This window comes from Molossus molossus, unplaced genomic scaffold (genome assembly GCF_014108415.1).
Source record: "Molossus molossus isolate mMolMol1 unplaced genomic scaffold, mMolMol1.p scaffold_m16_p_5, whole genome shotgun sequence".
Classification (NCBI taxonomy): domain Eukaryota; kingdom Metazoa; phylum Chordata; class Mammalia; order Chiroptera; family Molossidae; genus Molossus; species Molossus molossus.
This window is the reverse complement of record NW_023425388.1, coordinates 12854598-12881567: the sequence shown is the minus strand read 5'-3', so window position 1 is coordinate 12881567 and position 26970 is coordinate 12854598. Positions and strand designations below refer to the sequence as shown.

The window sequence follows — 26970 nt, the reverse complement described above, 5'->3', positions numbered from 1 at the left end:
TTTCTTTCTTTTTTCTTACACTTTTTTCCATTTTCCTATTCCTAATCTTTATTTTTTTCTTCTTTTCTTTCATGTTTTCCTTTCTTTTTTCTTCTCCTATTCTGTTTGTTACTTATTACTCTCTTTTCCTACTCTTTGTGTTGTTCATTTGTTCTATTTTGTTTTGTCTTGTCTTCTTCTGTTAGCACCTATAAAACAGCTTGTATGACGTGGTTGAAGTTGAGCCTCACGGTCTTGCCAGACTGTGGGTCGATCCCACTCACAAAAGGTCCAACAAAAACCAATACCCTATTACAACAAGAGGGTTCATATAACCCACACCACAGCCATTCCTAGAGCATCCCGCTCAGGAGATCGAAAAGATTGTACCACAGGGTCCCACAGGACACCTACTGCATAAAGCCTGGAGTCATAGCAGATCTACCTAATATATAGAACCAAACACAAAAAGACAACCAACATGGGGAAACAAAGAAACATCAACCAAATGAAAGAACAAGAGTCACTCCAGAAAATGAGCTAAATGAAATGGAAGCAAGCAATTTATCAGAGATAGAGTTCAATGTAATGCTTATAAAGGTGCTCAAGGAACATAGTACAAACTACAACAGCATGAAAAAGTAAATAGAAACCATGAATAGGAACCAGTCAGAAATGAAAAATACCATATCTAACATCAAGAATACACTAAAAGGAATTAAAAGTAGGTTGGAAGAAGCAGAGGATAGAATCAGTGATTTGGAAGACAAAGCAGAAAAATCACACAATCACCTGAAACACCAATCAGAAAGAATATGTGCACCCCTATGATCATAGCAGCGTTATTTACAATAGCTAAGATATGGAACCAGCCCAAGTGCCCTTCAGTAGATGAGTACATAAAAAAGCTATGGTATATTTACAAAATGGGATACTTTGTAACTATAAAAAAGAAGGATCTCTTACGCTTTGTAACAGCATGGATAAACATAGAAAGAATTATGCTTCCTAAAATAAGACAGTCAGAGAAAGACAAATATCACATGATCTTACTTATATGTAGAATCTAATGAACAAAATAGGTCCAGAGGCATGGAAGCATGAAACACACTGACAGATCTCAAAAGGGAGAGGGCTGGAGGAACAGAAACAGATTGACCAAAGAACTTATATGCATACACGCAGCATTGCACAAGGACACAGACAAGTGTGGTGAATCCTTGGGGTGGGGTGGGGCTGGATGGAGGGGAGAAGTGGCGGTAAAAGAGGGGACACCTGTAATAATGTCAACAATAAAAAATTAACTTTAAAAAAGAAAAAGAATCTACAGCCCTGGCCAGTGTTTCTCAGTGGTTAGAGCTTTGGCCCACACACCACAGGGTCCTGGGTTCAATCCCTGGCAAGGCACATACGTGAGGTGCAGGTTTGAAGCACAAGCAGGAGGCAACCGATCGATGTGTCTCTCACATCAATGTTACTCTTTCCCTCCCTTCCCCTCTCTCTAAGAAAGCAATGAAAAAATAACCTCAGTGAGGATTAACAAAAAATAACATAAGAAAACACAATCTAAAACTAAAAAATAATTTAAAAGAATGAGGACAGTTTAAGGGAAATTTTGGACAATATAAAATGTAATAACATCTGCATCATAGGGGTTCCAGAAGAAGAAAGTGAGCAAAGGGATAGAGACCCTCTTTGAAGAAATAATGACAGATACCTTCCCTAACCTGGTGAAGAAAAAAGTCACAACAGTTCAGCACACAGAGTCCCAATCAAGATGAACCCCACCCTGGCGAGTTTGGCTCAGCGGTTAGAGCACTGGCCTACAGTCCAGAGGGACCCGGGTTCGGTTCCCACTAAGGGCACATACCTCAGTTGCAGTTTGTCCCCAGCCCTGGTTGGGTTGTGTGGGTGGCAACCACTCGATGTGTCCCTTTCATGTCAATGTTTCTCTCTCTCTCTCTCGCTCTCGCTTTCTCTCTTCCTCCCATTCTATCTGAACAAGAAATGAAAAAAATGTCCTCAGGTGTGGATTAAAAAAAAAGATGAACCCCAAGCCTCTTCCTGAAAGCGGCAGAGGTGACCTCTGAAAATGGTTCGCTATTCACTTGACCCAGAAAACCCCACAAAATCATGCAAGTCAAGAGGTTCAAATCTTCCTGTTCACTTTAAGAACACTCGGGAAACTGCCCAGGCCATCAAAGGTATGCATCTTCAAAAAGCCACCAAGTATCTGAAGGATGTCACTTTACAGAAGCAATGTGTGCCTTTCCGTCATTACAATGGTAGAGTTGGTAGGTGTGCCCAGGTGAAACAGTGGGGCTGGACACAGGTCAGTGGCCCAAAAAGAGTGCTGAGTTTTTGCTGCACAAACTTAAAAATGCAGAGAGCAATGCTAAACTTAAGGGTTTAGATGCAGATTCTCTGGTTATTGAACACATCCAGGTAAACAATGCTCCCAAGATACGCCGTAGAACTTACAAAGCTCATGGGTGGATTAACCCATACATGAGCTCTCCCTGTCACATTGAGATGATCCTCACTGAGAAAGAGCAGATTGTTCCTAAACCAGAAGAGGAGGTTGCACAAAAGAAAAAGATATCCCAGAAGAAACTGAAGAAACAAAAACTTATGGCCCGGGAATAAATTCAGCATAAAATAAAGACTAATGAATGTTAAAAAAAAAAAAAAGGATGAACCAAGAGACCCACACCAAGACACATCATAATTAAAATGGCAAAGGTTAAAGACAAAGAATCTTTTTTTTAACCCTCACAAGAGAAGATGCTTAGAAAGAGGAAGAAAGAGAAAAAAGGAGACAGAAAAACATCGATGTGAGAGAGAAACATCAATTAGTTAATTGGTTGCCTTTCGCATGCTCCTCGACTGAGGATCAAACACACAAACACAAGCATGTGACCTGACTGCTAATCAAACCAGCAATCCTTTAGTGTACAAAATGATGCTCAACCAACTTAGCCACTCCAGCTGGGCCAAAGAGAGATTCTTAAAGGTAGCAAGAGAGTGACAGTTACTTACTTACAAGGAAGTACCCATTAGGCTGTCAGCTAATTTCTCAACAGAAATACTTCAGACCAGAAGGGATTGGCATGAAGTATTCAAAGTAATGAAAAACAAGGGCCTGATTCCAAGACTACTCTATCCAGCAAGGCTACCATCTAAAATCGACCTTTGCTGGTCCGAGTGAAGTGATATCTCACAACTAATTGATCACAACCAGTTACAGATTTCTTTGTTCCTCTCCACTCCCACTGCTTCACTTGACTGGCCTTAAAAAAAAAAAAAAAAATCAAAGGCAAAATAAAAAGATTCCCAGCCTGGCCAGTGTAGCTTAGTGGACTGAATATCGTGGACCATGGACCAAGAAGTCCTGATTTGACTCCTGGTCAGGGCACATGCCTGGGTTGTAGGCTTAATACCCAGTAGGGGGTATGCAGGGGGCAGCTGATCAATGTTTCTCCCTTATACTGATGTTTCTATTTCTCTCTCCCTTCCTCTCTCTCTCTCTCAAAAAAAAAAAAGAAAAGTCAATAAAAACACATTCAAAAAGAAGAAGAAAATGAAAAAGAGCTTCCCAAACAAACCCCCAAAAAAGGTTAAAAAAGTACATTACCACTGAACCAGAATTTCAAGAAATGTTAAAGGGACTTTAAGAAGAAGAAATGGGGGTAGGAGAGAGAGAGAGATAGGCATAAAGGGAAAAAAAGGCATTAAATAAATACCTATCAATGATAACCTTATATGTAAGTGGATTAAAGGCTCCAATCAAAAGACATAGGATAGCTGAATGGATAAGAAAACATGACCCATATATATATATACTGTCTACTTCAGAACAAAAAGAGTCACAGAGGCTAAAAGTAAAGGGATGGAAAAAAATATTCCATGCAAATGAAAATGAAATAAAAAGCTGTGGTCACAATACCTATATCTGACAAAACAAACTTCAAAACAAAGGCCATAACAAGAGACAAAGAGGTCACTACACAATAGTAAAAGAATTAATGCAACTGGAGGACATAACCCTGGTAAACATATATGCACCCAATATAGATGCATCTAAATATACATAAAAAACAAAAATTCTTGGTGGACTTTAAGGGACAGAGCAACAGCAATACAGTCATAGTAGGGGTGTTTTGTTTTTTTTTTGCATTTATCTTCAGATGGAGTGGGAGGGGGAGAGGAAAGAAGAGAGAGAGAGAAACATCGATGTGAGAGAGACACATGGACTGGTTGCCACCTACACGACCCCAAGTGGGGCTGGGGAGAAACAGCAACTGAAGTATGTGCCCTTAGCGGGAACCGAACCCGGGTCTCTCTGGTCCGCAGGCCAATGCTCTAACTGCTGAACCAAAACAGCAAGGGCATGTAGTAGAGGACTGTTTTTTTTTTTTATCCTCACCCGAGGATATTTTTCCATTTTTTGTACAGATAGAGTGGGAGGGAGGGAGAGAGAGAGAGAGAAACATCGACGTGAAGGGACACATTGAGTGGCTGCCACCCGCACGACCAACCAGGGCCGGGGACAAACTGCAACCGAAGTATGTGCCCTTAGCGGGAACCGAACCCGGGTCTCTCCGGACCGCAGGCCAACGCTCTAACCGCTGAGCCAAACTGGCCAGGGCAGTAGAGGACTTTTAACACTCCACTGTCATCACTGAATACATCTTCTAGACAAAAAATCAACAAGGAAACAGCAACCCTAAACAACACACTAGATCAGAGAGATATAATCAATATTTACAGAACATTTCATCCCAAAGTGGCAGAATACACATTTTTCTCAAGTACACATGGAACATTCTCAAAGACAGACCACATATTAGTCTTAACAAATCCATGAAGATTGAAATCTTACCAAGCATCTTCTCGGATCACAATGGCATGAGACTAGAAATCAACTATAATAAATAAACTCAAAAATATTCAAACACATGGAGACTAAATAGCATGTTATTAAACAATGAGTGGGTTACCAATGAGATAAAGGAAATCACAAATGATCTTGAAACAAATGAAAATGAATACACAATAATCCAAAATCTATGGGACACAGCGAAAGTGGTCCCAAGAGAGAAGTTCATATCATTACAGGCCTGCTTGCCCTGGCCAGTTTGGCTCGACCCGCGGACCAAAGAGTCGCCAAAGTCACGTAACTCAGTTGCAGTTCGTCCCCGGCCTTGGTCGGGGTCGTGAGGGAGGCAGCCAGTCAATGTGTCATTGTGTCCCTCTCACATCAATGTTTCTCCCCCCTACTCCACTCTATCTGAAGATATTTTGAGGATTTAAAAAAAAAGAGAGAGAAATCTCAAATAAAAAAATGTAACCCTACACCAAAAATTCTAGAAAAAGAACAACAAACAAAGCCCAGAGTAAGTAGAAAGAAGAAAATAATAAAGCTCAAAGCAGAAATAAATGACACAGAGACTTAAAATACAATATAAAAGATCAATGAAACCAAAAGCTGGTTCTTTAAAAAGATAAACAAGATTGATGAAACTTTAGCCACACTCATCAAGAAACAAGAGAGGACCTATATAAATAAAATCAGAAATGAAAGAGAAGTAACAACTGTCATCACAGAAATATAAAGGATTATAAAAAAATAAATACTACAAACACATATATGCCAACAAATTGGACAAACTGGGTGAAATGGACAAATAACTAGAAACATACAGTCTTCCAAAATCAATCAGTAAGAATCAGAAAACCTGAATAGACCAATAACAAGTAATTAAATTGAAGCAATAATAAAAGTTTAAAAACATAAAACTCACAGCAAGCAAAAGTCCTGGATCAGAAGGCTTCACACACATATTTTACAAAACATTCAAAGAAGAACTAACACCTATCCTCCTCAAACTATCCCATAAAATTCAAAAGGAGGGAAGACTTCCAAGGTCTTATTATGAAGCCAGCATTATCCTGACTCCAAAACCAGATAAAGACAGTACAAAGGAAGAAAATTATAGATAAATATCCCTGATGAATATAGATGCTAAAATTCTCGACAAAATATTAGCACATCAAACCCAGCAATACATTAAAAAGTTCATACACAATGGATGTAAGGAATTGGGGGCGCCGCCGAAAAACAGAGAAGAGACTGGAGAGCCAATCAGCCGAATAAACAGGGATCAGGCTTTATTGGGCTCACTCCGGGCAGGTTCACAGATTCCGGGGGTCAAGTCCTAAAAGCCATGCCCAATGCTGGGGTTTGTGCTTTTTTATATCTGCCCATTGCAGCTGAGATTTGTCTGTTAGGGTTTGACCTTGTGGGGGCTATGCATGGGAACCTCTGGAATGTGAGTCAATAAGAGCAGGATGGGCCCTGGCCGGTTTGGCTCAGCGGTTAGAGCATCAGCCTGCGGTCCAGAGAGACCCGGGTTCGGTTCCCGCTAAGGGCATGTACCTCGGTTGCAGTTTGTCCCCAGCCCTGGTTGGGTTGTGCGAATGGCAGCCACTCGATGTGTCCCTTTCACGTCAATGCGTCTCTCTCTCTCTCTCTCCCCCTCCTACTCTATCTGAACAAAATATGGGAAAATGTCCTCAGGTGAGGATTAAAAAAAAAACAAAAACAGGATGGGAGTTAGTCTACAAGCCCGGGACAGGCCGTTCCCGGAACAGGGTAGGAGGCAAGGCCGAGCAAGCGAAACAATGGTCGAGTAGTTTGCCTAGCACCAGTTCCCAGGCTATCGGACAATGACCAAGTGGGATTTACACCAGGGATGCAAGATTGATACAATATTTGCAAATCAATAAATGTGATACATCTCATAAAATTAAAGATAACAATCACATGATCATATCAATAGATGCAGAAAGACCAATCAATAAAATCCGGCATCCATTTATGATAAAAACTCTCAGCAAAGTGGGAATACAGGGATCATACCTCAACATAATAAAGGTCATATATGAGAAACCTATAGCCAACATCACACTCAACGGGCTAAAACTAAAAATGTTTCCCTTAAGATCAGGAACAAGACAGGGGTGTCCACTTTCACCACTCTTATCAACATAGTACTAGAAGTCCTAGCCAAAGCAATCAGACAAGAGTAAGAAATAAAAGGAATCCAAATTGGAATGGAGGAAGTAAAACTGTCATTACTTGCAGATGATGATACTGTACACACACACAGTAAATTCTAAAGACTACACCAAAAATCTAACAAATGAATTTGGCAAAGCAGCAGAATACAAAATTAATACACAGAAATCAGTGGCTTTTATTCTTATTTATTTATTTTATTCCTTCATGGGAAATTTTTTTGTTACAAATGTTTCTCCTTTTTCCCCCATTGATACCCTCCTTACTCTACCTCCTTGCCCAGTCCCCAGCTTTGTTGTCCATGTCCACTGGTTATGCATACATGCATATAAGTTTTGGGGTTTCTCTCTCCCCCACACACACCTCCTCTTCTGGGGATTGTCAGTCTATACCCTACTTCCAAGTCTCTGGGACTACCCTATTCTTCAGACAATTATGTTCATTATATTCCACAAATAAGTCAGATATGATATTTGTTTTTCTCTGCTGGGCTTGTTTTGCTTAGGATAATACTTTCCAGCTCCCTCCATGTCATCTCAAAGGATAAGAGATATTTCTTACAGCTGCATAGTACTCCATTGTGTATACTGTACCACAGCTTTTTTTTAATCCATTCGTCCACTGATGGACACTTGGGCTATTTCCAGATCTTACAGCCAGTGTAAATAGTGCTGCTATGAACATGGGGGTACATATATTCTTTCTGATTGGTGTTTCAGGCTTTTTAGGGTATATTCCAAGAAGTGGGATCACTGGGTCAAATAGCAATACAATTTTTAACTTTTTGAGGTAACACCATAGTGTTTTCCATAGTGGCTGCACCAGTCTGCATTCCCACCAGCAATGTACTAGAGTTCCCTTTTCTCCACACCCTCACCAACACTTGTTATTTGATGTTTTGTTTGATGGCGGCCATTCTGACAGGTGTGAGGTGATACCTCATTGTTGTTTTAATTTGCACCTCTCTGATGATTAGTGATGTTGAGCACTTCTTCATATGTCTCTTGGCCGTTTGGAGAGGTGTCTATTTAGCTCCTCTGCCCATTTTTTAATTGGGTTCTTTGTCTTCCTTTTGTGAAGTTGTATGAGTACTCTATATATTTTGGAAATTAACCCCTTATCTGATATATCACTGGCGATTATGCTCTCCCATACAGTGGGTTCCCTTTGCATTTTGATGGTTGTTTCTTTTGCTGTGCAGAAGCTTTTTAATTTGATGTAGTCCCATGTGTTCATTTTTTCCTTTGTTTCTGTTGCCTTAGGTGAAGTATCAGTGAAAATTATACTGCATATGATGTCTGAAATTTTGTTGCCCACATTTTCTTCTAGGACTTTTATGGATTCACGAGTCACATTTAAGTCTTTTATCCATTTTGAGTTTATTTTTGTGTATGGTGTAAGTTGATGGTCTAGTTTCATTTCTTTGTATGTAGCTGTCCAATTTTCCCAACACCATTTATTAAAGAGGCTGTCTTTACTCCATTGTATGCTCTTGCCACTTTTGTCAAATATTAATTGAGCATAATGCTTTGGGTCCATTTCTGGGTTCTCTGTTCTATTCCATTGATCTATGTGTCTGTTCTTGTGCCAGTACCAGGCCGTTTTGATTACATTAGCTTTGCAGTATAACCTGATATCCAGTATTGTGATCTCACCTACTTTGTCCTTCTTTTTCAAGACTGCTGTGGCTCTTCGGGGTCTTTTTTGGCTCCATATGAACTTTTGAAGTATTTGTTCTAGTTCTGTGAAGTATGTCATTGGTATTTTGATGGGGATTGCATTGAATCTATAGATTGCTTTGGGTAGTATGGACATTTTAAAGATGTTAATTCTTCCAATCCATGAACAAGGTATGTGCTTCCACTTTTTTATATCTTCCTGTATTTCTTTTTTCAATGTCCCGTAATTTTCTGCAAATAGGTCCTTTACTTCTTTGGTTAAGTTTATTCCTAGGCATCTTAATTTTGTTGACACAATGGTAAATGGGATTTTTTTTCAGTTTCTCTTTCTGTGAGTTCATCATTGGTGCATAAGAATGCTGTCGATTTCTCGACGTTGATTTTGTATCCTGCTACTTTGCCAAAAATCACTTATTAAGTCTAGTAAATTTTTGATGGAGTCTTTAGGGTTTTCTATGTATAATATCATGTCATCTGCGAATAATGACAGTTTCACTTCCTCCTTTCCAATTTGGATCCCTTTTATTTTTTCTTCATGTCTGATTGCTGTGGCTAAGACTTCCAGTACTATGTTAAATAAGAGTGGTAAAATGGGCATCCCTGTCTTGTTCCTATTCTTAATGGAAATGTTTTTAGTTTCTGCCCATTGAGTATGATGTTGGCTGTAGGTCTTTCATACATGGCCTTTATTATGTCGAGATATGATCCCTCTATTCCCACATTGCTGAGTGTTTTTATCAGAAATGGATGCTGGATTTTGTCGAATGCTTTTTCAGCATCTATTGATATGATCATGTGGTTTTTATTCTTCATTTTGTTTATGTGGTGTATCACATTTATTGATTTGCAAATATCGTACCAGCCTTGCATCCCTGGGATGAATCCCACTTGGTCATGGTGAATAATTTTTTTGATGTATTGCTGGATTCGATTTGCTAGTATTTTGTTCAGGATTTTGGCGTCTATGTTCATCAGGGATACTGGCCTGTAGTTTTCTTTCTTTGTAGTGTCTTTTTCTGGTTTTGGAATTAGAATTATGCTTGCCTCATAGAACGAGTTTGGAAGTCTTCCTGCTTCTTGAATTTTTTGGAATAGTTTGAGGACAAGGGGTGTTAGTTCTTCTTTGAATGCTTGGTAAAACTCCCCCATGAAGCCGTCTGGGCCTGGCCTTTTGTTTGCTGGAAGAGTCTTGATTACGTCTTCAATCTCCTTCATTTCGATGACTTTTTAAAAAATATATGTTTTTATTGATTTCAAAGAGAGGAAGGGAGTCAGAGAAAGAGATAGAAACACTGATGAGAGAGAAACACTGATCAGCTGCTTCCTACACAGCGCCAACTGAGGATTGAGGCTGTAACCTGGGAATCAAACTGACAAACTTCTGGCGGGTGGGCCGATGCTCAACCCACCGAGGCACATTGGCCAGGCTCAGTGGCATTTTTATACATCAATAGTGATCTACCAGAAAGAGAAATTAAGGAAACAATCACATTTACTATTGCAACAACAAAAAAATAAGATACCTAGAAATAAACTTAACCAAGGAGGTAAAAGAACTGTACTCAGAAAACTATAGGACACTGAAGAAAGAAATAGAGAAAGATACAAACAAGTGGGAGCATATACCATATTCATGAATTGGAAGAATTAATACCATTAAAATGTCCATATTATGCAAAACAATCTACTGATGCAATTTTTATTAAAATACCAATGGCATATTTCACAGATTTAGAACAAACATTCCAAAAATTTATGTGGAACCAAGAATGACCCCACATAACATCAGATATCTTGAGAAAAAACAACAAAGTTGGAGGGATCACAATACCGGATATCAAACTATAATACAAAGCCACTGCAATCAAAACATCCTGATACTGGCACAAGAACAGGCATATATAGATCAATGGAATAGAACAGAGAGCCCAAAAATCAACCAACACCTTTATGGTCAATATTGCAACAAAGGAGGCAAGAGCATACAATGTAGTAAAAACGGTCTCTTTTATAAATGTTGTTGGGAAAATTGGACAGGTACATGCAAAACAATGAAACTAGACTACCAACTTATACCATACACAAGAATAAACTCAAAATGGATAAAAGATTTAAATGTAAGTCAAGAAAACATAAAAATCCTAGAAGAAAACATAGACAATAAAATCTCAGACATCTTACGTAGCAGTTATTTTTACCAATATATCTCCTAGGGCAAAAGAAACAAAGGAAAACATAAACAAATGGGACTATATCAAACTAATAAGCTCCTGCACAGCAAAAGAAACCATCAGCAAAATTTAAAGTGAACCCATTATATGGGAGAACATATTTGCAATGATACATCTGAGAAGGGATTAATTTTCTAAACACATAAAGAACGTATATAACTCAACACCAGGAAGACGAACAATCCAATTAAAAAATGGGCAAAGGACCTGAATAGACACTTCTCTAAAGAAAAGATACAGAAAACCAATGACATGAAAAATACTCAACATCACTAATCATCAGAGAGATGCAAATTAATCTACAATGAAGTATCACCTCACACCTGCCAGAATGGCTACCATCAATAAATCAACAAACAAGTGCTGGTAAGGATGTGGAGAAAAGAAAACCCTAGTGCCCTGGTGGTGGGAATGCAAAAATGGTGCGGCCACTGTGAAAAACAGGATGGAGTTTTCTCAAAAAATTAAAAATGAAACTGCCTTTTGACCCAGCAATCCCACTTCTGAGAATATATCTTAAGAATCATCAAACACCCATTAGAAAGAATATATGCAGCATTATTTCATATATGTTCATAGCAGCATTATTTACAACAGCCAAGATCTGGAAATAGCCCAAATGCCCATCAGAAGATGAGTGGATTTAAAAAAAAAAAAAGCAAGCTGTGGGGCCAGCCAGTGTGGTCCATGCACCAAGCGGTCCCCAGTTTAACTCCCGGTCAGGGCACATGCCCAGGCCGTGGGCCCAATTCCAGGTCAGGGGCATGCAGGAGGTGGCTAATTGATGTTCTCTCTCATTGATGTTTCTCTCTCTCTAAAATCAATAAAGAAAAACATTTTCTTAAAAACAAAAACAAAAAGCTGTGGTACATTTACACAATGGGATATTATACAGGTGTAAAAAAGAAGGACCCTTTGTGACAGCATGGATTGACCTGCAGATTAATATGCCTAGCAGAATAAGCCAGTCAGAGAAAAACAAATACCATATGATTTCACTTATATGTGGAATCTAATGAACAAAATAAACTGATGAACAAACTAGAACAAGATGCATAGATACATGGAACAGAATGACAAAGTCAGAGAGGAGTGGGATGGAGGGGACTGTATAAAAGGAGGTGAAGAGAGTATCAAAGAACATATGAACATAGCCCCTGAACACAGACTACAAAGTGCTGAAGGCCAGAGGAGGGGTGGTGGGGGCTGGGTGGAAGTGGGCAAAGTGGGGGAAAATGGAGAACATCTGTGATAGTGTCAATAAAAAGAAGAAGAAGAAGAAAAAAAGAAAATGAAAAAATAAGAAAGAAAAATGGAAATCACATCCTTCATAAGTAATATATGGGTGAGATATCTCATGGTCAGAAAAATGAGGTGTAAATTGTGATAAAGGTAATTAGGATTCACCACACACTCTCACAACCATATTACATAACATTTGAACACAGGGCCTCAGAATGTGACAAGTACATTCAATCATAGCTCAAACCATCAGTCATTAGAAAAACCTTTTACACTTTAATTTTTAAACTAAATTACATTTTTTTAATTGAAAAGGTTTCCCCCCCCAAAATCACTCATCTTTAACAATGTCACTGTAACATCTCAATTGTCATCTGAGTAGTAAGTATATACATTGTGGGTGCAATAAACCAAAATCTCACAGAAAAAGATTAAGTAAAGCCAACCAAGGCCTTGTATGTGTGTCTGTGTCTGTGTCTGTGTCTGTCTCTCGGAGAAATTCCCAGGCATATGTAAACCCCCGTACATACACACCTGGACACCCATACAAATCTGTCCAAATACACTGACATCCATGACCACTTATCTCTGCAGACTGGGTCTCTACTGATGGCTACACCCCAGGTCCTGTCTAATCCTTACAGTAGAAAAGCAGTCTGAAAGCACCATATCTTACCTTTCCCTCCTGCGTGGGGAGGCTTTAGACAGAGGGTCCCTGGTGTGGCTGAAAGACACATCCCGAGTTGGTGGAGATTCGCTGGTTTCAGGTGGGGATTCACTGGTTTCAGGTAGGGATTCACTGGTTTCTGGTGGAGTCAGCTGTTGCCGTGGCACCGGGAATCCTTCCTCAAGAATTATTCAACAAAGGGGTCAGGAAAAATGACAAATGCATTTTAGTAGGAAGGCCCATATACCAAAATTTAAAATGTATAAACATTAAGAGTCCACATGGCAATTTCAAAGTATCCAAGTTATAAAAATTCTATTTTAAAAAGCTTTGGAAGAAACATGAGTTTTGATCACTTTTGATCCCCAATATCCTGTATGGGCAGCAGCCCTGGAGAGATGAGGTGCCTCATGGAGCCAACAAGGTAATGAATAGCCTGGGGTGGGGGTTCTCCTCCACTCAACTGAGGAATGGGGTCAGGAGGCAGGGGCATAAACCCTGTAGAACACCAGCTGTGCCCCAGAGGAAGGCAAATTTTCCTGAAGGCTGACCAGGCATTCTGATTCCAAGAAGTAACAACACGTGGAAATCAAAGCTGACTGGCACCAATTTCTGCCACCCATCCAGGTGACCGAATCCCTGTGCTTAGCAGGAGGAAGTTCTCTGCCAGTTTCCCCAGGGCAGTGACCTGTTAAAGGTCTGCATTTGGTGGCCAGAGTGCATCCTGCGACTGGGGGCAGCAGCAGAGACCCTTAGACACCAGATGTAACTGGGAAAGTAAGCAATGGTGCTCTCAGAGCTAAGGTGTGGCAGTCTGAAGAACACTTCATTTTTGAGAATGAAAACAATCCTTTATATTAAAAATAAGTATTAGATGATATATTTTTCAATCATTATACTCCTCTGAACCACTTTTACTCATTAGCATTAACTGTATGAATCATGGTTTTATTTGTGCTTGTTCCCAACATAAACATTTTCCTTCAAAAACCATTTTGTCTCTGCCAACTGCACTGACTAAATTTACTCATTTCTTATATCCCCACCAAGCCCTAAAAATGACCAGATGTTAACAAAATGCTACAGCAAGTTTGCAAAGCCAAGGTTAAGGGGTCCCTTCAGGCCAACCTGGGCGGGGCGCTCGGCCTTGAACCAAAGCTCCTTTCCGATCTACTTCTTGCCATTTCTTAACCAAAAAACGTAATCTACAAAAAGAAGAAAAAAAAGACACAAAACATTGAAAACTAGAGCAAATCAGCAAATGACAAAAGCAATGAAAATCTAGATGCAATCAATAGCTGAAAGAGTTTTGGCTGCGAACCTTCCCAGTGCAGCAGGTCTTGCACACCGACCAACAGGGTAGCTACCACCAAGCCTGAACACAGGGTCCCTACCCTGCCCGCTACCAGTCCTGACCAACCCCAGTCCTCTCCCAGTGGGGGTCCTGCCCTGCCCCAGCCCACACCTGGTCCCAAACACTCCTAGTCTGGCCCCGCCCACTCTCAGACACCAAGCCTGGGGTCTCCCAGACTCCAGTTCAAAATCAGTCTGCAACATCCTGCTCCCTTCCACTACCAAGGCCACAAGCCAGTGAGCAGGATGTTGAGGTGACTGAAGGGCAGTAGTACAGGGGCTCCACCCAAGGTCCCTACAGAGGTTGTTGCCTCCCTGGGCACTGCTGCCTCTCTGAGCCCTGCCCTCCTTCAAGGCATTTCCTGTTAAAAGTGCTGCTGTTCCCCTGGCCAGTGTAGCTCAGTTGGTTGGAGCATCATCCCATATAGCTAAAGAATGTGGACTCAATTCCCAGTCAGGGCACATACCCAGTTTGCGGGTTTGATTCCCAGTTGGGACATGTACGGAAGTCAACCAATCTATGTTCTCTCTCACACTGATGTTTCTCTCTCTCTCTCCCTCCTCTCTTTAAAATCCATAAGCATATCCTCAGGTGAGAATTTTTTAAAACTATGGTTGCACTTAAATGATCCTCTCTCTTGAACAGGAAGGCTGGAGGTAGAGTTTGGGTCTGTTTAGCTGTCTCCATCTAGCACCTAACAAGCTTCCTGGCATAGGGTAGCTATTTTTTCAGGATAGGCAGGTGGGTAGTTGGATGGGAGGACGCCTGTGTACAGAACTCAGAGGTGAGGGGACTAAGTGCCTTGAGGCTGGGGGAGGCCTTCCACCCTGCCAAGGATTCCCTGCATGGAACTTCCATCCACTCCACAGCAGTCTGGTGAAAGTCAAGGAATTGAAGCAGCCTGTCCCGCAGACAAAGACCAGCATGGCCCGGACAGGGTACCTCTGCAGGAGACACAGAGCAGACATAGCTGCACAGTTCTTAGTGGGATAAACATTATTAGAAATTCAGCAAAATTTAAAATGATAGCCCTGGTCGGTTTGGCTCAGCGGTTAGAGCGTCGGCCTGCGGTCTGGAGAGACCCGGGTTTGGTTCCTGCTAAGGGCATGTACCTCAGTTGCAGTTTGTCCCCGGGCCTGGTTGGGTCATGTGGGTGGCAACCATTCGATGTGTCCCGTTCACGTCGATGTTTCTCTCTCTCTCTCCCTCCCTCCCACTCTATCTGAACAAAATATCAAAAAATGTCCTCGGGTGAAGATACCAAAAAAAAAAATTTTAATTATAAAATAAAATAATTTCATCACTATTAATTTTGAAATTCCCAATCACACTAGGGAGTCACAGCCCTGATCCAACAATGACACTTGTATACACAGTGGCTGGGGAGAGTGAGCAATGACTCTGGCTAGGAGGGTGGACAGGGCTGGGCCAGGCAGACACGCAGTGGAGGGTGGAGATGGGAGGCCTCCCTGCCCCCTGCACCCTGCAGCAGGCTCTTCCTCCCCTCCCCCATCCACAGAGAAAGACTGGCAAATGCCTATGCCATAAATGGTCACCACCCTGCATGGATCACTTATGTATTCCTATGCTCCTGGCCCATAAGAGCATGTAACACAAATATGACTATAATATAGGAAACTGAAATTTGAAGAAGTGAAATACAGTTTAAAACTTGATCAGACATGCCTGTCACCAGAAGCAACCCTGGCAAGAGACCCATTAAGCGCAAGGCATTGTTTTGTGATTAAAAAGGCACCCTTACATTTTTTCCTTTTAGAGAAACGGTTCTTAACCTGTGGGTCGTGACCCCTTTGGGGGTCGAACAACCCTTTCACAGGGTTCACCTAAGACCATCAAAAAACACGTATTTCCGATGGTCTTAGGAACTGAAACACCGCTCCTCTATCCGTCTCCAGGCGGGTCCGCCCACAGGCAGATACGCCCACATACAACATGAGGAACTGTATTCAAGGGTTGTGGCGTTAGGAAGGTTGTGGCACCACTGTTTTAGAGGGTGACAGCTTCAAACACAGTAATTTCCTGACATCAAGTGTCATTTATATTTCCTTTAAGGCCTCAAGTGTTATTGATCTTAAAAGAGAATATAATTGTAGAGTGTCAGAGACTAAAACCACCGAAAGCCAATGAACCTCCCCGACCTGTGAAGACAGCAGTGGCACATGCCTCCTGTTACCTTGAAATTGCAATCACCACCCTGACAGCCGTTCGGAACCTGGTGAAAGGCCGGGATGTGATGATTTTCTTATCTGCTTTGGAAGGAAACACTCCTAAATGAGCGATCATGGAGAGTGTCTCTTGTTCAGAGTCTTGGAATCCACCGATCAACAGTAAAAGATACTTCTTTTGATAAATCAGAGCTTTCCTAAAGCTCTCTGCTCTCAAATAATGCAGGTACAATTTTTCCATCTAAAAGAAAATTGGAAAATTTAATCACAGAAAAAAGATATCTTACTGACCAATCTGGAAAACATGTCTGTACTATTATGCTTCAAAAAGAACCAGACCTGCCCTGGCTGGTTTGGCTCAGCAGTTGGAGCATCGGCCGGCAGACCAATGAGTCATGGGTTCGATTCTGGTCAAGGGCACATGCCTTGGTTGTGGTTTGTTCCCAGCCCTGGTTGGGTCATGCAGGAGGCAGCCAGGCAATGTGGCTCTATCACGTCAATGTTTCTCTCTCTCTCTCCCCCCCCCCTCCCACTCTACCTGAACAAAAAAATGGAAAAATGTCCTCGGGTGAGGATTAAAAATAAATAAATAAAAAGAAGCAGACCTTGCCCTGGCCCATGTTGCTCAGTAGTTAGAGTATTGACCCGAACACTGAAGGGTCAAGGGTTCAATTCCCAGTCAAGGGCATGTACCTGGGTTGCAGGTTTAAGCACCAATCGGGATGTGTGCAAGAGGCAACCGATCAATGTGTCTCTCTCAAGTTGACCACCCCACTTTCCACTCTCTCTAAAAATCAATGGAAAAAATATCCTCAGGTGAGGATTAACCAAACAAGAAGAACTAGACCACTTTTTCCTCAGCAAATCATTACAGAAGTTAGCCTTGCACGACATCTATAACCGGAAACAACTTGCTATTCAAAGTTCAATCTCATTTATTAGACAAACGTAGGCCACATGTCTTTTCCAAGTATCAAAGCAGTCCCCAAGAAGGAACTGTGGATCTGACCACTAAGTCAAGTCCAAAGCGGGTCAGGGTGGGGCATTTCATCATGGGTTCATGGACACTTCGAGATGGAGACGGTAGGAACCCCTGAAAATGTACAGAGGTTGGTGTCCATAACTTAATACATGTTTTTCCTCAGGAAAGGACCCATCACTTGTTCTACATTGTCAAAAATGATAACGAGTAAATTTTTTCAGGCGGCATAGACTTTAACCTAATGATTCAAAGCATCACATTTCGCCCCTGCTCATGAGCACAGAAACATGATGTCTGTACAAAACTAGGCCACATTTCAAGTGAAAGTTCATTCTCTTTAACTTCCCTTATTTGTCATGACTTGGCCACTAGAACCAGCTTGTGGTCTTCTTAATGTGAACAGACACATTTGCTAGCAATGAAGTCCAGGCAGAAGAGGACCTCACAGCTGTGAACTACTTTTACTAGCTGACAGACAAATCAGGTTTTATTTATTTATTTTAATATGTTTGTATTGATATTTTAGGGAGAGATAGAAACATTGATGTGAGAAACATTGATGTGAGAAACATTGATCTGTTGCTTACTGCATGCCCCTACTGGGGATCAAGCCCGCAACCCAGGCATGTGCCCTGACCTGGAATCGAACCAGGACTTCTCAGTCCATGGCATGATGCTAAATCCACTGAGCCACACCAGCCAGGCCAAAACCAGGATTTTTGAAAGCATCTCTTAGGAGGGTGAGAGATGAACAGGTGAGCACAGAGGATGTTTAAGGCAGTGAAATTAATCTGTATAATACTATAATGGTGAACACATGTCATTACACATTACACACTTGTCCAAACCCAATAATGCACACCACCAGGACTGAGCCTGATGTAAACTGTGGGTGAAGATGATGTTATAAATGCAGGTTCACAGATTGTAACCAGATGTGTCCATCTGGTGGGGATATTGACAGGGAGGCTGAGTGTGTGGGGCAGGAGGTATATGAGAACTCTCTGTCCCTTTCCCTCAACTATGCTGTGAAACTAAACTAAACTGCTCTAAAGATATAAAGTCTTAAAATCAAACCAACAGCAGCATCTCCACTCAAAAGCCCATGCCACCATAGGCATGATCTCACCTTGACATTGCGGGTGTTTGCTTCCTCCCTGGAAGCTGGCTCCGGCAGTCCTGGGTCTGGAAGTCCTGGTGAGCTCTGTAGGACCATCCTGTCCCGCCTCCAGGCTGACCTGTTCGACCTCTGCAACAACCAAGGAAAACACATCTACAGAGCTGTTCTCACATAAAAACACCTTGAGAAAAATGACCCCTCCCTACCCCAACTCCAGGAAAAACATCATGTCCAAACACCTCATTCCATCACTAGCTGTTCCCCAGGGACCTTGGCAGGGTGAGGCCTGCTTTGGGAAGAGGGGAGATGGGCCCACGGGAGGCTGGGTACAGGTCTTCCCAATGCCAAGATGAGGGCCACACCTGTGTCTCCTCCCTTCAGTATCTTTTCAGTGATGCTCAAGGTGTTCTGTAGCATTATTAACCAGACAGTTAACACTTCTGGGGTGATTATTACATGCCATTTACTAGAGTATGATTTCATTAAAGGTACTATTAAAAACAAAAAAATCAAGAATTTGTGAAATAACTCCAAATTCAGAGCTTTAAGCATATTAAAAATCCTCTAGTTCTAGAAAGGCTAACTGCAAATACCTAGTTCAGCTCTAGCAGTATCAAACCACACATCTGGAAACCTCAGCAAGCTTCCTACACAGAAGCCATTCACATGGAGAGACGGGCACCCCTGCCCCATCACTCTAACAGGGAATATGCTAACAGGAGTATTCCATAGTATGGGGAACAAAGGGGCCACCCACAACAGACAACCAGAACCTGCATCAAGCAAAAGAGAACCTGAAGCACTCCCAGGGCCATGTGGTCAGTGGCCTCCATCCAGCAGTCTGGAAGAGGAATCAAAGATAGCCTAGTCATGCCACCCCAGCACTGTAAGGCAGGGCTGAGAGGAGGACAGGCCTGTGAGTGGGAGATCCTGAGAGGGGCTCCCATGTACCCTAGAAGGCAGGAGGTATTCCTGGTTCTAAAGCACAGCTGGGTCACTCCTAGAAAAAACACTCTACGAACATACATCATCTTAGACGTGAAGGAGAATACTCCACCATTCACTCTCAGTCTACTTTTGATTTTCTCATCAAGAATATTCATTTAGCAGTTTCTTTAACTTTTGTAAAGGATAAAAGCATTCTGCTCCTGTTTGCATTTTAGTCCACACAGGCCCAAGGGGGTGCCCTAAACGAAGAACCCTAAAACACTTTCCGAGCAAGTTCCAGAGAAGCAGGCAGGGCAGAGTACAGTGACACGAGTGGGAGGTCTTGTCGAAATTAAAACATGGAGCCTTTACAACTTCTCCCATCAGAGAATGTAAGTCGTGGGTCCACTTGGTGTTTGGGCCCAACTCCACAGGTACAAAGGTCCCTCCCTTCACCTTTACCTAACAGAGCTTGAAAACTGACAAACCCACAACCCTCATTAGAAATGTCAACACCCCCATCAGTGACTCACATGCAAAAAGCAACTCAGTTTGGTCACAGAAGACTTGAACCCCCTCAGCCAATGGGACGTAACTGACCTTTACAGGACATTCTACCTGACAACACCAGAAACAGCAAATCCATCACTACAAACCTTCCAAAAAAAGGAGACACTAGGTCCAGATGGTTTCACTGGTGAATTTTAACAAATATTTAAGAAAGAAAGAAATAGCAGAGATTAGCTCTACATGATCTCTTTCAGAAAATAGAAGAGGAGGGAACACATCCCAACTCATTTTATAAGGCCAAAACCAAAGACAATACAAAAAATTTCACATTAATATCCCTCATGGGCCCAGATACAGAAAAGCTCAACAAAATATTAGTAAATCGAATTGGGCAATACCTAAAAAGAATACTATGCCATCAAGTGGACTTTTTCCTGAGATGACAAGGTAGAGTCAGCATTAAAAATCTGTATGATCCACCATATTAACATACTGACAGATGCAGGAAAGCACAACAAATTTCAACATCCATTTATGACAAAAAGTCTCAGCAAACTAGGAACAGAATGGAATTTCTTCAAACTGACAAGGACGTCCACAAAAGTACCTGTATCCTCCCTCATGGACAGACTGAGGCTCCACCCCTGATGGAACCAGGCGAGTATGCACTCCTCATAGCACTTGCCCAATAGTGTTCTGGGAGTCCTGGCCAAACAGGCAAGAAAAAAAAAAACCCCCAAGTATTCAAATAGAAAAAAAATAAAACTCCTTTTTCTATAGAAAACCCAAGAAAAGGCTCATAGGGCTAAAGTGAGGCTACTGAGGTTTCAAGTCACAGGTCCCCCACAAGCATCAGTCATGCTTCCATATATGAGCCACGCACGACGAGAACACAAAATGTCTGACAAGTACTATTTACAACAGTCCCTTGAAAAATAAAATATTTCGATATAAATCTAACAAAATGTTTATAGGATTTGCATGCTGACAGCTATAGTATATTTAGGAAAGACATTTAAAAAAATCTAAATACATGGAGAGATACGCCAAGTTAAGGGATGTGAAGGTTCAATGTAGTTGAGATGTCAATTCTTGCCCAAATGTTTTACAACAGCTTCAATGGGATATAATTCACATACCATAAAATGTGTCCTTTTAAAGTAATCAATTGATTTTTAGTATATTCACAGAATCGTGGAACCATTACACTGTCTAATTCAAGAACACTTTTATAACTCCCCACAAAGCTCTGTCCCATTAGCAGTCACTCCCCCAGGCAACCACTAATCTGTCTTCTATCTCAATAGATTTGCCTCTTCTAGACATTTCATATAAATAAAATCATACAATATACGGTCTTTTGCTACTGGCTTCTTACACTTATAATAATATTTTCTACGCTCACCCATGCTACACACTGCGTTATCAGTCCTTCACTCCTTTTAATTGCTGAATAATATTTTATTTATGGATATACTATATCTTATTTATTCATCCATTAGTGGACATTGGGGTTATTTTTACTCTTGAGCTACGATGAATAATGATGGTAAGAACATTTGTGCACAAGTTTTATTTTTAAATTTTTTTTCATTATTGATTTGAGAGAGAGAGAGAGAGAGATAGAAACATCGAAGAGAGAGAACATCAACTGGATGCCTCCTGCATGCCCCCCACTGGGGATTTGGTCCACAACCTGGGCATGTGTCCTGACCAGGAATCCAACCAGCAATCTCTTATTGCTTGGGTCAACGCTCAACCACTGAGCCACACCAGCCGGGCTTTATGTGAATATATATATTTTTTCCAGATAAATACCTAGAAGTAGAATTGCTGGCTAAGAGAGCAGATCTATCTATTCTGAGGAACAGCCAGACTGGTTTCCAAAGTGGCTATACCACTTTACCTTCCTATTTCCCCCCCATTGATCTATAGATTAAAACAACCCCAATAAAAATAGTCAGCAAGGTTCTAAAGTTTATATTAAAGGACAGAGGAACTAGACTAGCCAAATAATTTGAAAAAGAAAAAAAAAATTGGAGCATTTCCACTACCTATATGAAGATATAATATAAACCTACAGACAGCTGGTAAAGGACAAACACATAGACCAGTGGAATATAAGAGAGAACTCAGACACCTACACAAATATTGTTCACTGGTTTTTGACACAGGCACAAAAACAATTCAAGGAGAAAGAACAATCTTTTCAACAAAGTGTGCCTGAATAACTGGGTTATCAATATGCATAAAAATAATCCTCTACCTGTCTCTCAGACCATAAACAAAAATTAATTTAAAGTGAATTGTAGCCCTGGCCGGTTTGGCTCAGCGGTTAGAGCGTCGGCCTGCGGTCCTGATACACCCGGGTTCAGTTCCCGCTAAGGGCATGTACCTTGGTTGTAGTTTGTCCCTGGCCCTGGTTGGTCGTGTAGGTGGCAGCCACTTGATGTGTCCCTTTCACGTCGATGTCTCTCTCTCTCTCTCTCTCTCTCTCTCTCTCTCTTCCTCTCTCTCCCTCCCACTCTATCTGAACAAAAAAATGGAAAAAAATGTCCTTGGGTGAGGATGCAAAAAAAAATTTTTTTAAATAAAGTGGACTGTAGACCTCAAAGTCAAAAGTAAAACTATAGCCCTGGCCAGTTTGGCTCAGCGGTTAGAGCACTGGCCTGTGGTCCAGAGAGACCTGGGTTCGGTTCCCGCTAAGGGCACATACCTCGGTTGCAGTTTGGCCCTGACCCTCGCTGGTCGTGTGGGTGGCAGCCACTCGATGTGTCCCTTTCATGTCGATGTTTCTCTCTCTCTCTCTTCCTCGCTCCCCCTCCCACTCTATCTGAATAAAAAATGGAGAAATGTCCTCGGGTGAGGATATAAAAAAAAAGGTAAAACTATAAAATTATTGGCATAATCCATAAAACAATTTGATACACAGGACTTCATCTAAATAAGAAACTTTGTTTCGCAAAGAATACTATACAGAGGAGACAGCACAGCAGGAGAAAATATTAGTAAAACACATTCTAACAAAGGTGTTTTATCCAGAATGCAGAAAGAACTCTCAAAACTCAGCAAGAGCCCTGGCCAGTTTGGTTCAGCAGTTACAGTGTTGGCCCATGGACCAGAGAGTCCAGGGTTCGGTTCCTGCTTAAAGGCATGTACCTCGGTTGCAGTTTGTCCCTAGCCTCAGTTGGGGTTGTGTGGGTGGCATCCAGTCGATGTGTCTCTCTCGCATCAATCTATCCCTCTCCCTCTCTCTCCCCCGCCCACTCTGTCTGAAGATTAATGCAGAAAAAAATGTCCTTGGGTGAGGATAAAAAAAACTCAGCAAGAAAACAAACAATCCCAATTAAAAAGGGGCCAAGACTTTAACCAAATAAGATACACAGATGCCACTTTATACCCACCAGAATGTTGATAAAAGTACTAAGAAAACCAAGTGTGATGATGCAGAGTAGCTGCAATGCACACCTTGCCTTGTGCAGCCATCCTGGACAACAATGAGGCATGGTTAATACAGAAGTCAAACACAAACTCACCGTAAGATGCAGCAATCCCAGCCCTAGGCATTTACACAGAGAAATGAAACATGTCCACACACCACCATGTACACAGTGTTTATATGAACGATGCTTGTAACAGTCAGAAACTGGAAGCAACTCATATGTCTTTCAGTAGATAAATGGTTAAACTGAGATACATTCATGCCTCAAACACAGATGAGTAATAAGGAGGAACAAGCTGTTGTGATCAACACCCAGATGGACCTCAAATGCATCATGAAGGAAGTAAAGAGTCTTCAAAGGCTACATGCTGTGGTTCCAACTTATACTACATCTGGAGAAAGAAAACCACAGGGCAGGGGGCAGAGCCTGGGTCCATGCACATGTGAAAACTGAAGTGACATCACACCAATAAGGAACAGATTTTACCATATGTAAATTAAAAGGTAATTTGTAAAAACTTAAAAACAATTTTTTTCTTTATTGATTTTTAGAGAGAGAGGGAGAGAGAGATAGAAACATTGATGACAGAGAACATCGACTAGCCAGTTCCTGCATACCCCCAACTGGGAATTGGGCCCACAACATGGGAATCGAACCAGCGACCTCTTGGTGCATGGGTCGATGCCCAACCACTGAGCCATACCGGCTGGGCTATAAAAACTTTTCATCGTAAAAAAAGTAAAGCAAATCACAAGCAAAAATCAACCTAAAATATAAAAAAAATAGGCACTCCACAATCTATCAAACTTCATAAATCAGGAAAATCATAAAATTATTTTCATTAGGTAAAAGTCAAATAAAATTCTAATTTCATCAGATTATTATATTCTTAGTCAAAATTTCCTTTCGTAAACATGTATCAAACACCCTCTCGTGGCAAGGGCCATGTGTGACAGTGTGTGTGCATGTATTTGTGTCTGTGAACAGGGTAGATAATTGGCTAGAATGTTAAATAAGATACTGTGGCCGTTAGGGAGGAAGGAGCCCAGAGTGGCTAACTAGCTAGCCATGAAGGAAGCCCAGCTCACTTCACCCTCAACCCCCGCAGGAGTGGGAGTCACATACACTGAGAGCGCAGCCCTTCAGCAGGTGGTGCTTGAGTGTTTTCTCCAGCCGGGAGGCGGCCCTGCACAGCTCCGCCTTCTCCTGGGTCACGGTGCTGAGAGCGTTGGTAAGAGAATCATTTTCTTTCAGTAACACGTCCACCAGCTGGACCTGTACCTGTGCTGTTATTTTTTTCTTGAAAGAAGAAATAAAAAATAAATGTACAGGACTTTTGTTAAAAAGCATACACACTGCCCTGGCCAGTTCGGCTCAGTGGTAGACCAATGAGTCACATGTATCTCAGTTGCAGTTCGTCCCTGGCCCTGGTCAGGGTCATGTGGGAGGCAAGCAGTCGGTATGTCCCTCTCACATCAATGTTTCTCTCTCTCCTCTCTTCTCTCCCTCTCTCCCCTTTCCACTCTGTCTTAAGATAAATAGAAAAATATCCTCAGGTGCAGATTTTTAAAAAAAAGCATACATGCTATTTGTGTTTTTTATTGTTGGTTGTTTTTAGGTATTATCATTTTCAATGTTTCTGGGATTCAATGGGAAACTTGTGGAGCTAGAAAGAGTTGTCCATCTGTGGAACAGGCAATAATAAAAGTTTTCAAAACACATTTCTTTCCAATCCTCTATGAAACAGATTTGACACAAAATTGGACTATACAAACAAAGTAGGCCTATTACAGATACGACACTCTTTGCTAATAACACTGCAGACAGGTAGCATCTGAGGTGACCAGGGAACATTGTGTGCTCATCCCTGAGGCCCAATGAGTAAGTCCCTTAAAACAGGATCATTATCCTCCTAATCAGAGGAACCTTCAGCCTGCGGAGGGCATGGGACACTGAGGAAGCCATGGGGCCCAAAAGACAAGAGGGCAGGATGTACTACACCCACCCACCAACTACACTCAGTGAGCAGGTCAGAGATAAGATGCATCAGAGAGGGCAAGCGGTCAGAGGGTGAGCAGGTCAAAGGTGCTCATCACATGCACACTGCTTTCAGATAAACATCAAGATTTTATAATTATCAGAGTGCATTTATTAGAAATTTGTATCAGCAACTTCAAATGCCTTCAGATGCAGCTGATGGGGAGCACAGCACTTCCCCTTCAGCCTCGGAGGTCCAAATCACTGAGGCTCTCAACACAAGTCCTCAAAGAGCAGGCTAGGATGGAGCACAACAGACCACCAGGCCAGGAGGCACCAGAGAAAGCGCAAGTGAGTGCCCCTTCCAGACACAGGAGAAGGCACATGCTTACTCATCCATACTGAAAACTTAAAAACAGAGAAGGAGGTAATGAGGGAAGAATAACCAGTCACAATAAAAAAGAAACCAGGCCCCAGGCCTCAGCAGCTGTCTCTCACCTAGAGGAGTTGGATTCTCACCTGGGGAGAGGTAGACGTGCTCAGCTGGGACTTGAGTTCCTCTAACATCTGCAATAAAGACGTCACTGCTTTCTCGTTTGATGACGTCCAATCATTAATTGTCCTGTAAAAATAAACAAACATTTTAAAAGTTCATACAAATTCCATTCGACCATCAACTAATGCCAAGCAAGACACTGTGAAGATGAGTTTGTGGCCCTGGCCGGTTTGGCTCAGCGGTTAGAGCGTTGGCCTGCGGTCCGGAGAGACCCGGGTTCGGTTCCCGCTAAGGGCACGTACTTCGGTTGCAGTTTGTCCCCGGCCCTGGTTGGTCGTGCGGGTGGCAGCCACTCGATGTGTCCCTTCACGTCGATGTTTCTCTCTCTCTCCCTTCCTCTCTCTCCCTCCCTCTCTATCTGTACAAAAAATGGAAAAATATCCTCGGGTGAGGATAAAAAAAAAAAAAATGAGTTTGTGAGAGCCAGGGGTTCCGGGAGGACCTTGTGTGGACCACTGGTAATGTGCTTGTCAAGCATTTCATCAAGCCACGTTTTGTCCATAAAGGTGGCTGCTGGGAGCCCCCAGTGATGGTGGCAGCAGAGAGGCAGTGTAGCTCTGGGGTGGTCAGTCTATAAAGCTCAGAAAACTCCAGCCACTGACCATTGAGGCTCCCTCAGCACTTCCCCTCCTACTCCTGCTTTCTGCTGGGATTGTGTCAGTTATTAGAACAGTGTCCTAAATGAATCTTTGTTGCTCTATAAAGTAAACCCAACTATAGAGAGGAGAATTGTGTTTAAGTTTCTGTGCGTATAGAAAAGGGCAAATGTCAACATTAATTGTTCTGTTCAAACAAAACACCTGTCTCGGCTTCTCAACTGTGAAACATATTCTCTTCACATGAATGGCAGCCCCAGAGCCTCGCGTGAGGCTGACACAGCAGATACCGGCAGTGCCCAGCTTAGCAGGCTCAGGGGGGGCTGGCATCAGGCCTGAACCCTCTGGGTGGTGAACAATTATAAAGGGGTGTGGGGAGAACCAATTTAAAAGAAACTCAAATTTTTCTGACATACTAGAAGTCAAGAGAGCGCTGCCTC

The 26970-nt window shown here is 41.9% G+C and overlaps 1 protein-coding gene across 3 annotated transcripts in view; it reads right to left on the bottom strand.

The window, feature by feature from the left end:
* LOC118617119 (disco-interacting protein 2 homolog A) overlaps window positions 1-26970 on the bottom strand; it is a 275837-nt gene that overhangs the window by 158067 nt on the left and 90800 nt on the right. For all 3 annotated transcript variants that reach the window (XM_036242743.1, XM_036242746.1, XM_036242747.1), the window contains exons 39-44: window positions 25898-26000; window positions 24527-24700; window positions 18531-18650; window positions 16428-16660; window positions 14008-14084; window positions 12889-13054 (exon numbers count right to left, since the gene is read on the bottom strand). In XM_036242743.1, the coding sequence (XP_036098636.1) occupies window positions 12889-13054; window positions 14008-14084; window positions 16428-16660; window positions 18531-18650; window positions 24527-24700; window positions 25898-26000 (873 nt within the window). The remainder of the gene's footprint in view (window positions 1-12888; window positions 13055-14007; window positions 14085-16427; window positions 16661-18530; window positions 18651-24526; window positions 24701-25897; window positions 26001-26970) is intronic.